The sequence below is a fragment of the Triticum urartu genome, chromosome 5A (assembly GCF_056163025.1).
Source record: "Triticum urartu cultivar PI428250 chromosome 5A, HENAU_Tu73, whole genome shotgun sequence".
Classification (NCBI taxonomy): Eukaryota; Viridiplantae; Streptophyta; class Magnoliopsida; order Poales; family Poaceae; genus Triticum; species Triticum urartu.
The window spans coordinates 587,464,944-587,479,772 of NC_141877.1; the positions used below are offsets into that span (position 1 = coordinate 587,464,944).

The window sequence follows — 14,829 nt, forward strand, 5'->3', positions numbered from 1 at the left end:
AAGAAAACAATTTGTTGAAAGAAAAAATAAAAAAAATTGAGGAGGAGAAGATGATATTGGAGTTGCATGTTGCGGATGTCGTCAATGATCACAAGATCAAGATGGATGCAATGCGCTTGAAGATTAGAAAGATTAGAAAATATGCCATTCATACCGAGGCTTGGTATCATTATGCTGTTGGATAATTGTTACCTTGGTTGCGATTATGATCGCATTTGTTTTCGCATTGAAATGTTTTACATAGTTTCAATGTATGGTTTAATTAATTAGATGCTCTGGAGAGCTATATGTTGTTAGATGAGAACTATGTATGCACTTTGGTTTTAATGTGATGATGAACTTCTATTAATTTGCACACTTAATTATATATAATGCACGCAAATGAACCGGCAATGGATGTACGACGACAGACACACCCGCGAGTACATTAAGGGCGTGCATGAGTTTCTCGATGCGGCTGAGCCAAACAAGCAGAATGGTTTTATGTGTTGTCCATGCACTGAATGTGGGAATACGAGGTCTTACTCTAACCGGAAAATCCTTCACTCCCACCTGCTTTACAAGGGTTTCATGCCACACTATAATGTTTGGACGAGGCACGGAGAGATAGGGGTTATGATGGAAGACGGCGAAGAAGACGAGTACGATAACAACTATGTGCCCCCTGAATACGGCGATGCTGCAACGGGGGGAGCTGGTGAAGATCAAGAGGAACCAGACGATGTGCCCAATGATGCTGCAACGGGTGAAGCTGCTGAAGATCAAGAGAAATTAGACGATATGCCCGATGATGATGATCTCCGCCGGGTCATTGTCGATGCAAGGACGCAATGCGAAAGTCAAAAGGAGAAGATGAAGTTCGATCGCATGTTAGAGGATCACAAAAAAGGGTTATACCCCAATTGCGAAGATGGCAACACAAAGCTCGGTACCGTACTGGAATTGCTGCAGTGGAAGGCAGAGAACGCTGTGGCTGACAAAGGATTTGAGAAGCTACTGAAAATATTGAAGAAGAAGCTTCCAAAGGATAACGAATTGCCCGACAGTACATACGCAGCAAAGAAGGTCGTATGCCCTCTAGGATTGGAGGTGGAGAAGATACATGCATGCCCTAATGACTGCATCCTCTACCGCGGTGCATACAAGGATCTGAACGCATGCCCGGTATGCGGTGCATTGCGGTACAAGATCAGACGAGATGACCCTGGTGATGTTGACGGCGAGCCCCCAGGAAGAGGGTTCCTGCGAAGGTGATGTGGTATGCTCCTATAATACCACGGTTGAAACGTCTGTTCAGAAACGAAGAGCATGCCAAGTTGATGCGATGGCACAGTGAGAACCGAAAGAAAGATGGGAAGTTGAGAGCACCCGCTGACGGGTCGCAGTGGAGAAAAATCGAGAGAAAGTACTGGGATGAGTTTGCAAAGGACCCAAGGAATGTATGGTTTGCTTTAAGCGCGGATGGCATTAATCCTTTCGGGGAGTAGAGCAGCAATCACAGCACCTGGCCCGTGACTCTATGTATGTATAACCTTCCTCCTTGGATGTGCATGAAGCGAAAGTTCATTATGATGCCAGTTCTCATCCAAGGCCCTAAGCAACCCGGCAACGAAATTTATGTGTACCTAAGGCCATTAGTTGAAGAACTTTTACAGCTGTGGAATGGAAACGGTGTACGTACGTGGGATGAGCACAGACAGGAGGAATTTAACCTTAAGGCATTGCTATTCGTGACCATCAACGATTGGTCCGCTCTCAGTAACCTTTCAGGACAGACAAACAAAGGATACCACGCATGCACGCACTATTTAGATGACACTGAAAGTATATACCTAGACAAATGCAGGAAGAATGTGTACCTGGGCCATCGTTGATTTCTTCCGACCAACCATCAATGTCGAAAGAAAGGCAAGCATTTCAAAGGCGAGGCAAATCACCAGAAGAAGCCCGCCGTGCGCACCGGTGATCACGTGCTTGCTATGGTCAATGATTTACACTACGTAATCTTTGGAAAGGGTCCCGGTGGACTAGGTGTTCCGAATGACGCTGAGGGACACGCACCCATGTGGAAGAAGAAATCTATATTTTGGGACCTACCCTACTGGAAAGACCTAGAGGTCCCCTCCTCAATTGACGTGATGCACGTGACGAAGAACCTTTGCGTGAACCTCTTGGGCGTGTATGGGAAAACAAAAGATACACCTGAGGCACGGGAGGACCTGCAACGTTTGCACGAAAAAGACGGCATGCCTCCGAAGCAGTATAAAGGTCCTGCCAGCTACGCTCTTACGAAAGAAGAGAAAGAAATCTTCTTTGAATGCCTGCTCAGTATGAAGGTCACGACTGGCTTCTCGTCGAATATAAAGGGAATAATAAATATGCCAGAGAAAAAGTTTTAGAACCTAAAGTCTCATGACTGCCACGTGATTATGACGCAACTGCTTCCGGTTGCATTGAGGGGGCTTCTACCGGAAAACGTCCGATTAGCCATTGTGAAGCTATGTGCATTCCTCAATGCAATCTCTCAGAAGGTGATCGATCCAGAAATCATACCAAGGCTAAGGAGTGATGTGGCGCAATGTCTTGTCAGTTTCGAGCTGGTGTTCCCACCATCCTTCTTCAATATCGTGACGCACGTCCTAGTTCATCTAGTCGACGAGATTGTTATCCTGGGGCCCGTATTTCTACACAATATGTTCCCCTTTGATAGGTTCATGGGAGTCCTAAAGAAATATGTCCGTAACCGCGCTAGGCCAGAAGGAAGCATCTCCATGGGCCATCAAACAGAGGATGTTATCGGGTTTCGTGTTGACTTCATTCCTGGCCTTAAGAAGATAGGTCTCCCTAAATCGCGGTATGAGGGGAGACTGACTGGAAAAGGCACTCTTGGAAGAGACTCAATAATATGCAGGGACGGATATTCTTGGTCTCAAGCAAACTACACAGTTCTACAGAACTCTACCTTGGTGACCCCGTATGTCGATGAACACAAGAACAGTCTGCGCTCCAAACACCCGGAGCAGTGCGACGACTGGATTACATGTGAACACATCAGGACTTTCAGCAGTTGGTTGGAAACACGTCTCAGAGATGACAACACTGTTTGTGATGAGTTGTACTTGTTGTCCAGGGGATCATTTTTGACTGTATTGACTTACAAAGGATACGAGATAAATGGGAATACATTTTACACTATCGCCCAAGATCAAAAGAGCACCAAACAAAATAGCGGTGTCCGTTTTGATGCAGCAACTGAGAGCGGAAAGGACACATATTACGGTTACATAGTGGACATATGGGAACTTGACTACGGACCTGATTTTAAGGTCCCTTTGTTTAAGTGCAAATGGGTCAATCTGTTAGGCGGCGGGGTACAGGTAGACCCAAAGTACGGAATGACAACAGTGGATCTGAAAAATCTTGGGTACACTGACGAACCGTTCGTCCTAGCCAATGATGTGGCACAGGTTATCTATGTGAAGGACATGTCTACCAAACCAAGAAAAAGAAAAGATAAGGAAGCGAATACATCATACGATGAGCCAAAGCGCCACATAGTTCTTTCGGGAAAAAGGGACATCCTGGGAGTGGACGGCAAGACAAACATGTCTGAAGATTATGAAAAGTTTCATGAAATTCCTCCCTTCAATGTCAAGGCTGACCCAAGCATCCTGATAAAAAATAAAGATTATCCATGGTTACGGCGCAATAAGCAAATGACACAAGCGAAGAAAAAGTGAAGACTTTCTCCCGCAACTATTATGATGATACCATGCCAACTTTGTAACACACGAACATGCTACCATTGTCCGTTTTGTACATGCACATGCTATGTGGGTGAAATTATGATACCATGCTAACTTTCAACTTTTCAGAGTTCATTTGAAATGCTTTCATGTCTTATGGTTCGGCCCTCGTAATACCATGACCATTAGTCCCTGGCCCATGCCAACTTTCAACTTTCTAAAACTAATGGCACTAACAGAAAGTTTATAATTTTGCTCCTCGCCCCTGGCCCATGACCATTAGTCCCGGTTTGTGCCACAAACCAGGACTAAAGGGTTGGTTCTCGTTGCGAGCAGAGTTTAGTCCCACCTCGCCAACCGAAGGGGGTTCACACCGGTTTATAAGCCCTTCCCTCTCTGCCTTGTTGAGCTCCTCTCAAAGTGAAAATAGATGCCCTAATAGAGAAAAATTTAACCTAAATTCATAGTGAATTTCTCTGAAATTCATAGAAATTTACTAGGAATTTAGGTTGAATTTTCTCTATAAGCGCATCTATTCTCATTTTTTTAGTAAGTTAATCACAAACTTGTGATTCAAACAATTTTCAAAGAATTCAAATTTTAACTATTCAAATTTGAAAACTAATGGCACTAACAGAAAGTTTATAATTTTTCTAAAACTAATGGCACTAAAAGAAAGTTTATAATTTTGCTAACCTAAAAGCAAACAGAATTAAAATTAAAGCAAAAAACAAAAGAAAATAAATAATGCAAAAAAACAAATCAAAAAAACAGGAAAAAACTATTTTTATAGTAAAGTTAATCACAAAATAAAATAAATAAAGCAACAAAGAAAACAAAAAAACTAAAAAAGTGTTTTCAAATTTGAAAACTAATGACACTAACAGAAAGTTTATAATTTTTCTAAAACTAAAAGGAAAAAGAATAAAAAAATAAAGCAAAAAACAAAAGAAAATAAATAATGTAGAAAACAAAACAAAAAAACTGGAAAAAATAGCAACAATAAGTATTTTGTTGTAAGTAGAAACAAAATAAAATAAATAAAGCAACAAAGAAAACAAAAAAAAAGTGTTTTCAAATTTGAAAACTAATGGCATTAACAAATACTTTATAATTTTTCTAAAACTAAAAGCATAAATAATTAAAAAATAAAGCAAAAAAACAAAAGAAAATAAATAAAGCAACAAAAAAATAAAAAAAAATGCCACCTACTGGGCCCCCACGGCCTGAATACGACTAGAAACCCATCCAAGAGCCAGGATTCAGGCCCGCAGGAGGCCCAGTAGGCCCACGGGCATAGTAGTGACAATTAGGCCGTAAGCCTGCAATGGAGAGGAGCTCGAGAGGGGCGCGGCAGTGGGGCTTATAAACCACTGCGCACCCCTCTCAACTAGCGAGGTGGGACTAAACTTTCGACGCAGCAGCCGCACAAGGCCTTTGGTCCCGGTTGGTGGCACCAACCGGGACTAAAGGGGGCCATTGGTCACAGTTCGTGGCACAAACCGTGACCAATGCCCCCCTTTAGTCCCGGTTGGTGCCACCAACTGAGACCAAAGGCCTCTTTTCAGCAGCCCAATTCAGCAGCCCAAAGGGCGGGAAGCGGCGGCCTTTGGTCTCGGTTGGTGGCACCAACCGGGACTAAAGGGGGGCATTGGTCATGGTTTATGCCACGAACCATGACCAATGCTCCGTCTATATAAGCCACACTTGTGAAAATTTTGGTTCAGTTTCTTCGATCCCGCCTCGACGACGCCGCCAGGCTGCCCGTGCTCGCCGTCGCCGCCCCGAGGTCGCCGTCGCCGTCACCACCTGCTCCTCGTCGTCGCCGCCGCCCGCTCCTCGAGCCCGCGCCGCCCCCGAGCCCTTGCCGCCCTCGAGCCCGTGCCGCCCTCGAGCCCGCGCCGCCCCGGAGCTCGCGCCGCCCCTCGAGCTCGCCGTCGTCCCCGAGCCCGCGCCGCCCCTCGAGCTCACGCCGCCCCTCGAGCTCGCCGTCGTCCCCAAGCCCGCGCCGCCCCCGATCTTGCCATCGTCCCCGAGCCCTCCTCCCAGAGCCCGTGCCGCCCTCGCCGCCCTCCTCCCCGAGCCATCCGCCGCCCCCGCCGTTGCCCTCGGCAGTCAACCTCGCTGCTGTGAGCCGCCGCCACCTGTTTATCATTTTTTTTCATTTTTTGTACATATATATGATGTATATATGTATGTGGCTATATGTATGTATAGATGTTCATATATGTGTATTAGTTTTTTTGTTCAGAGCATTTTTTGTTCATATATGTATTTTTTGTTTATGTGTATTTTTTTCATAGCATTTTTTTGTTCATATTTTTTTCATAGCATTATTTCCATGTATATATGTATGTGGCTATGTATGTATAGATGGATAGCATTTTTTTCCATGTATGCATGTCATTGTCGATATACCCCCTCCCCGTTAACTTCGACAGGAGGGGGGTCGATATAACCCTCCCCGATAACTTCGACATGAGGGGGGGTCGATATACCCCCTCCCTGATAACTTCGACATGAGGGTGGGGTCGAGAACTAGTTTAGGGGGTCGAGGGTTGAGAACTAGTTTAGGGGGTCGAGGGAAGAAGGGGAAGAAGAGGGAGAAGAAGAGGGAGAAGAAGAGGAGAGGAAGAAGAGGAAGTCTTCTCCTCTATTCTTTCTTCTCTTCTTTTTTCTTCTTCTTCCTATATGTATTAGTTTTTTTATTTAGGTTGTTAATTAGTAGATATTAATTTTGTTCATATATGTATGGATGCATGTGATATGTATGTATGTATGTATGTATGTATGTATGTATGTATGTATGTATGCATGTATTGGGTATGTCGTTGTCGATATACCCCCTACCCGATAACTTCGACGTGAGGGGGTCGAGAGGGGGTCTAGGGTCGTCGAGGGTTCGAGGGGTCGAGGGGTCCAGGGTCGTCGAGGGTTCGAGGGGTCGAGGATCGCCGAGGGGTTGAGAGAGGTTTCCTAGTGTCAAAGTATTGAAGAAATCCATGGCTTCATCATTAGCCGGAAGTAACCAGGGCATGACGAAGTCCTCCAAAGTTATTTTGGAATGGTGTCCCGGATAGGATAATTTGCCTTTTTGTATGAATTTCAGCAAAGGCCTTCCAAATAACGATATTTGGAAGGTTCTTGCTGAACTTTGTACCAAAAAGCGAATTATCTTATCTGGGACTCCGTTCCAAAATAACTTTGGAGAGCTTCGTACCATCATGCACCTGTTACTTTCGCCTAATGATGAAGACATGGTTTTGTTGAATTCTTTGACACTAGGCAACCTCCCGACCCCTCGGCGATCCTCTCGAACATGAGAGGAAGAAGAGGATAAAAAAAGAAGAGGAAGAAAAAAAGAGGAGAAGAATCTATTCTTTCTTCTCCTCTTTTTTTTCTTCTTCTTCCTCTTTATTTTATCGGGAACGAGGGTCGTCGAGGGTCGCCGAGCGGTAGAGGAGAAACCCTAAATAGAAAGTATCGTGGGTGTGAGATACATGTACCGTCGGTGTCGGACACTACATCCACGTCCCACAAGTGGCGCGGGCTTCGACGCCCACGTCACGTGTGGGACGTGGATGTAGTGTCCGACACCGACGGCCACATGTATCTCACACCGACGATACTTTCTATTTAGGGTTTCCTCTACCGTCTCCTCTTTATTTTATCGGAAACGAGGGTCGTCGAGGGTCAGGGTCGCCGAACGGTAGAGGAAACCCTAAATAGAAAGTATCGTGGGTGTGAGATACATGTGGCCGTCGGTGTCGGACACTACATCCACGTCCCACAAGTGGCGCGGGCTTCGACGCCCATGTCACTTGTGGGACGTGGATGTAGTGTCCGACACAGACGGCCACATGTATCTCACACCCACGATACTTGCTATTTAGGGTTTCCTCTATCGCTCGGTGACCCTCGACGACCCTCGTTCCCGATAAAAAAAAGAGGAAGAAGAAGAAAAAAAAGAGGAGAAGAAAGAATAGAGGAGTAAGAACTCTATTCTTTCTTCTCCTCTTTTTCTCTTCTTCCTCTTCTTTTTTTATCCTTGAAGCGTTGTCGAGGCCACCCCAAACCCTAGAGAAGCAGCGTCGAGGCCACCCCAAACCCTAGAGAAGCACCGTCGAGGCCACTAATTAATATTAGTTCTATGTTTTTGCCACTAATATATCCATTTGTCATGTTTGAATAATAATTGCCATGTTGTTAATATTTGTAGAAACTATGGACACCGCCCGAGACGAAGTACAAGAAGAGTTGTTGGGGGACATAATCGCACGAGGAAGTGATGCCATCTGCTCGTTGTTTCTCAACGAGACCGATGGTCTGGAAGCAGCTGATTATGATGGCTCCGGTGACCTAATGCCAGTGCAAGAAGGAGACCGTGAGGACGGCTCCGGTGACCCAATGCCGGTGCAAGAAGGAGACCGTGATGACGTCTCCGGTGACCGAACCGAGTTCGGCCAGGTATATATATTAGTTAAGCTTCTGCTGACTAGCTAATTGATGCATTCATTGTTTTGGTATGTACACATATTAATTAAGTCTTTGTTCTTTTTTCTAGCCCTCCGGATCGAGCACAACTTCGGTAAAGAGACGAGGCCCGAAGAAAAAGTTGAGCTCGAATGAAAAGTTTGAGATCATAGCAATCGCGCCCGACGACCAACCGATTGAACCCCTCCGGACAAAGAGCGCATTTGTTGCTCAGTGCGGGGTTTTGGTTAGGGACAAGATCCCGATCAGCATCCAGCAATGGTTTAAGCCGGCTACAGAAGACCTTGAGGTGTCTTATGTCAATGATATGCAGAAAAATGATCTTTGGACTGAGCTGAAGTCAAATTTCACCCTACCGCTAGAGGATAATCCAGAGATCAGCAAGGGCGGAAGAGACCTGCCGCCGCTCCGGCTGCTCCGGCGCGTCGTAGTCCTTCTCCTCCGCCTCGTAAGAAAGTAAAGAAGACAACCGCTCCGTCTGCTCGGCCGGCGTCTAGCAGCACAGCCAGAGGCGGGAGGACATACAGATTCGGTCCTTCTCTGAAGACTCTAGAGAAGTTACCATACGAGAGGACCCCGGAGGAGAACGCCGAGATCACACGAACCGAAGTGGATGACTGGTTTCAAGGGTTGAAAGCAAAGAGACATCCACTTCCGGAGGAGAAGGTAGATCCGGTGAAAGCGAAGCGCACTCTGGCTGCCCTGACAAAACCACCCAAGTCTCCGCCGAAAGGAAACTATGAGCGCATTATTGGAAAGGAATTTGCCGAAGCGGAGCGGTCGGGAAGTATTGTCAGTGATCAAAGGCTGAAAGAACGACGAGCTGGGAAACAAATTGCCCAGCTCGGCGAACAAGCGAAGCAATTGTGCCCCCTGCTCAAGGTGCCTAGCCACAATGTCGCTAATGATCCGAGGATGGTGCTCGGTTATAGCAATCTTGCAGATTACCTGCCCGACGATGTACATTATGAACCCATGGAGGTGCAGATACAAAGATACGAGTACGGGAAGCCTCTCGTCAAAGATGAAAGATCTCTATCAACGATGATGTGAAGATTGCATGATTGGTACTTGAAAATCTGTAGAGACTCCGGGGGAAGGAGTACTTTGTATATGAAAGTAAAAAAGGAGCATGACCTCATTGGAATTGAACTGTTGCCTGTTCCATTTGAGGAGTTCTATCAGTTTTTCAATCAATTGGCCCTCGATAAAACAACGGTCGCCTGCTACTGTCTGTAAGTAGTACTACTTCTGTCATTAAGTCTCTCTATATAGCTCAACTCTTTCATTGGATGTATTTATAATCATCCTCACTATATTATGCAGATTGAAGATCGCCGAATTGAAGAAAAGACAGGTCGGTGATACTGGGTTCGTTAACACATATCTCATAGATGCAACTCAGGTTAAATTTCATGCCGTAGCTACCGAGGCCAACTTGCTACGGTCGTTGGTAATAAATGAAAACAAAGATATAATACTCTTTCCTTACAACTTCAAGTGAGTGTTACTGTCTTGTGCGTATTCGGTTTCCCTTATATATTAGTCAAGGTTATAGTAATGTAATTGATGAGTTATGCATGCGTGTGCAGTTTCCACTATATTCTTCTAGAGATTAAGCTTGAGCAGGGACTAGTAACCGTCTTAGACTCAAGACGAAAAGATCCCCAGGACTATGCAGACATGACTCAAATACTCGAGAAGTAAGTTAAATCGATCATTATCCACCATATCAGCAACTTTGTTCATTTCCTGATATATCAAGTAATTGTTTTCTTTGTCCGGCAGGGTTTGGAGAAAATTCACCAGAAAAGCTCCGGGACTGCCGAAGGAGCTGCAATTTAGACACCCGAAAGTAAGTACTATAGTAGCATGTTCCGCGCATCTACTAGTCATTCAAGCGCTAGTTTCATCAATACCATTTGACATTCTTGCTTATTAGTTTGATTGACCTCTATTTCTTGTAAAGTGGTTGTGGCAGGAACAAGGGAATGATTTCTGTGGATACTACGTTTGCGAGTCCATCCGCCACACAACCTGTGAGCGGGGCTACACTGACGAACAATATGAAGTACGTAAATAACAACATTCATAATTTTATTTTATTACCATCATTTGTGTTGAGTTTCATTCATTCATATATATGTATTGACCCCCTTCTTTAAATTAGATGTTTCAGAAGCGGGATGAACTCCTAGCACCAGCTCGCATGCGAGCAATTCAAGAGAAATTGGCGGCATTCTTTCTTGACCACGTGATCCCTGAAGACGGAGAATACTATGTGGACCCTGAGTCCGTATGATTATATTTGTAAGAGATAATTATTGTATATATGTAGCTGGTAGTGTCGGATAGATATACGAGAACTTGTTGTTCGACCAATCTCTCGGAGAAGGAGAGGTGGTCGATATCACTTCTCTCTGTATGCATATATGTTCATGACGATCTTCTGTTTCCTTCGTTTGCTTACTAGCTAGCTAGCGTGTCTAGTCCTCTCTATACGTATGTATAGTACGTAGCGTCGACCAAGCACGGACATAAGAGATGACACTTCTCTCTATTAATTATAGTTAGTTAACACAATATATGAAACACCTAAATTAACCCCCCAAAACCCCCAACCCCCCCCCCCCCCTTTCAAAAAAACAAAAACCCCAACCACAGAAATGCTGACGCGTGGATGCCTATTGGTCCCGGTTGGTGCCACCAACCGGGACCAAAGGGTCTCCTGCCTGGGCTCCGCGCATAGGCCACGTGGAGGCCCATCTGTCCCGGTTCTGGATTGAACCGGGACTAAAGGGACAGGGCATTAGTACCGACCCTTTAGTCCCGGTTCCAGAACCGGGACAAAAGGCCCTTACGAACCGGGACAACAGGCCCTTTTTCTATCAGTGGGATAACCCCGGATCTAAATGTCCTTGTCGGTGTTCCGCGCGATTTTTGAGTTCTTCATTGCTGGTCAAATTGGGGCAAAGACGGTGATGGAATAATGGTTCCTCGGCTTTTCCCATGTCAATGTCCTTCCTTCGAGTCTCCTCGATGACTCTGAGGATGGTGTCGATCGTTGGGCATTCGGTCTGGCATGATTAGTGTTTGTTCACCGCGGTGGCGGCAGTGACCCGCAGAGGGGATGGTCTTCGGTGTGTTTGTGTTATTTAGTTGAGTGTATTTAATTTTCATATCCGTCCAATGAAGCTCAGCTAGATATTAAAGATGTAAGTTGCAATCCCAATTATTGACCTATATCAAAAGTCATATTTTTTTTAAATGGGTGGGGGTACCGAAGATAACCCCGTAAAGCCTAACTGGGATAGAGGAGCAACATGGCAGTTTGAGTTAAATTTGAATTGCATAACATAGTGGACGAAGAGCTGATAAAGACAACTATAACATTGGACAAGGAGATAAGAGAGGTACAGACCACCACCATCAATTGCCTCCTTTATGGCAGCCAAGAAACTCTTAAGGAATTAGGAAACTTCAAAATATGTGTGATATATATTTTACGTGCATATACAAAGACATGCAATAGGCATGTCACTGGTGAAGGAGTAACGTAACATGCCCTCTATTCTTTACCGTCTGAATGAGAATCATTGGGGAGATCCATACGAACAACAATCGGGCTACAATATTATTATTATTGAAACGGAGGATTTGCCTCATCTATTAATTAAGCAGAAAAGAGTTGTCCAGTTAATTAACGGAAAACCGGGCGAAAACCGTCACAAACCGCCGAGTGGCACACACAGATAGCCCACACCCGCCTTCACAGAGAGTGCCACATCGAGCTAGCACGCAAGCGTTATCGTCATCACTTCTCCCCAAGCAGGCGTCATTGCCATCCCTAATCTCTGAGAAAGCGACTCCGACTTCGTTGTGGACGAACACCGACCAACCCTCACCGCGAAGGTTGTGTAGAAACACATGAAGACCTGTGCCAGAAATCAGCCACCCACGTCGAGGGCAGCGCAGCTCAATCGGGCTACAATATTCGACTGAACAGGAACCTGCCTGCACAATATACCTCTACAATACTTTGTATATGTCCACATGTTTGTATACAAGACTTGGTCAAACTTAATAAAGTTCGACTTAGGACAAATCTAAAACTTCAGTTATGACCTAACTACACAAATGCATGAATCACCCTGTTAATTCTAGCTAACTAGATGAGGCGATCAAATCCTAATGGATGTACCACACTTTGGATCTTCAGGTGAAATGGAAAACAGAGGGTGACGCAGAGAAGCACAACAGCAGGGGCATGATACAGAGACGACGGAGCTCTGCTGAAACCTGAATACCGCCACTAAGCAGCAAATTAGCAACGCTCCGGTCACAGGCTGACGGGCAAAAATATGCGGCGCAGGCTGCAGAGACGCTGAAAAGCTGATGCAGGAGGGTGGAAAGGAGGAGGACAGAAGAGCAGCACCACCGGCTCTACACCATAACACGCTGGCATCTCGATTACCAACCTAACCGTAGCTATGTTGGACACGATAATGTGAGTCTGGTCCAACAACCGATCTGATTCTGATCACTTCGCTAAGGCTATATATTGCCTTTTACTGAGCCATGTTTTTGCATCCCACAACAAAGCAAGAGCAGCTACCCTTGCAATCACTACCCAGTCTCCAAGAAACAAGTAGTACTAGCTAGCACTGAGAAATGGCTTCGAACACGAGCTTGCTGGCCCAGATCATGGCGTGCACGCTCCTACTCACCGGGCACACGTGCCACGGCGCACGCCACTTGGCTGACGCGACTCCGGCGGCTGCCCCTACCGCTGCTGTACCTGGCCTGCCAGCCGTGCCGACCCTGCCTGCCGTGCCCGCGGACACAGTCACCCTGCTGCCACCAATGCCGGCGGTCACCCTGCCCACCGTGCCGCAAGTGACGCTGCCGCCCATGCCTTCCGTCGTCGTGCCGAAGGCGGTGCTGCCGCCCATGCCCAAGGTGACCATGGCGCCGATGCCCGCTATTGTCGTACCAAAGGTGACACTGCCGCCAATGCCGTTCGTCCCGAATGTGAACGTGCCCATGCCGTTCCTGGCGCCACCTCCGTCTGTGTAGGCGACTCAGTGCGGCGGCCTTGATGCAGAAGTAGCCACCACCCATATTTTCTTACATGCAAGCACTGTATTTTCTTTACACCTCCATATTTTCTTACATGGAACTCTTTACTTTTTTTTTGAATTGTTTGGACTGCTTACCACATATGTCACGTGGTAGAACTCTTTACATTTTGTATGTGATGTGTATCAGCTGTTCATATACCATTTTATTTAAGCCTCCATATTTTTATTGTTGGTGTTTCTTGAATTTTGACAGTTGTTCCATTGCACATACTCGTGTTTATATGTGATCTTTGCCTTTTAAGGCCAAAACTGACAGATGTTTAGTTTTTTGAAAGGAATGTCGAAAACTTTCGACCTCTACCTACTCGAATGCATGTAACCATAAATTTAGTAAAATAGAAACAAGACAACATGGCAATATCATCTACTTGCAAGCAGAGAACATGCAGAAGACAACAATGGCAGAATCACAACAAAGACGAGATAAAAGAAACACATACAACTAAGTCGGCATTCTTGTGGCAAAGCCTTCAAGGAGATATGCCCTCGTGCCGATGTCAACAGGTCTAGCCTATGAAAGCCACGATGGGAATTTTCGTTATAGATGAAGGGTTCAACTATTAGACTAGAACATCGAGAGAAGAGACAATACATACAACCATAAAATGATGGAAATAGCATTGTTGCCGTATCAAGCACAATGATAGATGCGCATACGATCCCACAATAAAAAGAAAGATGTAAAGAGTTTTGGAGATCCAGTATTAAGCATAGTCAGGATATACACGAACCAGTATCAACATGTGGAGATATGTGGTACAAACAACAACCAGATATGATTAATTGCTTTTTTTACGACTAGTTCACACCATCAAAATATTGTACATCTGCCGCCAACCAACATAGCGGAAAAGTAGGATCGCACAGGCGGTCAGGGAGGCAACGAGGGTTCCCTTGCGCGCCGCCGGTGACGCCGCCGGTTCCCTCTCTCTCCGTCGGCCGCTCCGGCGACGGGAGGGAGGGGGAACCTCGGGTCTGTTCGCTAGGTGGGTGTGTGATAGGGTTAAGGTTGAGGGAGACGCTGCCGAGGCCGTTGCGGTGGTGTCACGTCGGAATAAGTTTCTCCGGGTTCCATTCGCAACCAGGCGAGGCTTTTGCCTTCGTCTAGGAGCCAGCGGAGTTGGGGATCCCCGGGTCTCGTCGAGGTCGCGGGCTTTGGTGGCTGGAGGTCCATCGACACTGGCCGTTTGGGTCCTCAGATGGGCGATGGATGCAGGGAGACGAAGACCCTTCTTCTTCCTTGTTGGTGTGTTAGATTGATGTCCATGCCCTCTCAGCGCTGGTGTCAAGAAAGGAGGAAGCAGCGTGGCGGCAATTGTACCATGGTCGAAGATGATGACCTGCTTGCGACTGGTTGCAGATCCTTCTGCTGCAGGGGTCTTCTCTCAAGATTCAGAGATGATGACACGGGGCTCCGGAGATTTTCTTATGTTATGGTTGTCTTAGGG

General features: G+C 46.0%; 1 protein-coding gene across 1 annotated transcript; it reads left to right on the forward strand.

The window, feature by feature from the left end:
* Positions 1-12,841: 12,841 nt before the first annotated feature.
* Positions 12,842-13,529, forward strand: LOC125527892 (uncharacterized). The gene has a single exon (XM_087524345.1). It carries the CDS (start codon positions 12,912-12,914, stop codon positions 13,314-13,316), a length of 405 nt encoding a protein of 134 aa, XP_087380471.1. The 5' UTR covers positions 12,842-12,911; the 3' UTR covers positions 13,317-13,529.
* The last annotated feature ends 1,300 nt before the right edge of the window (positions 13,530-14,829 follow it).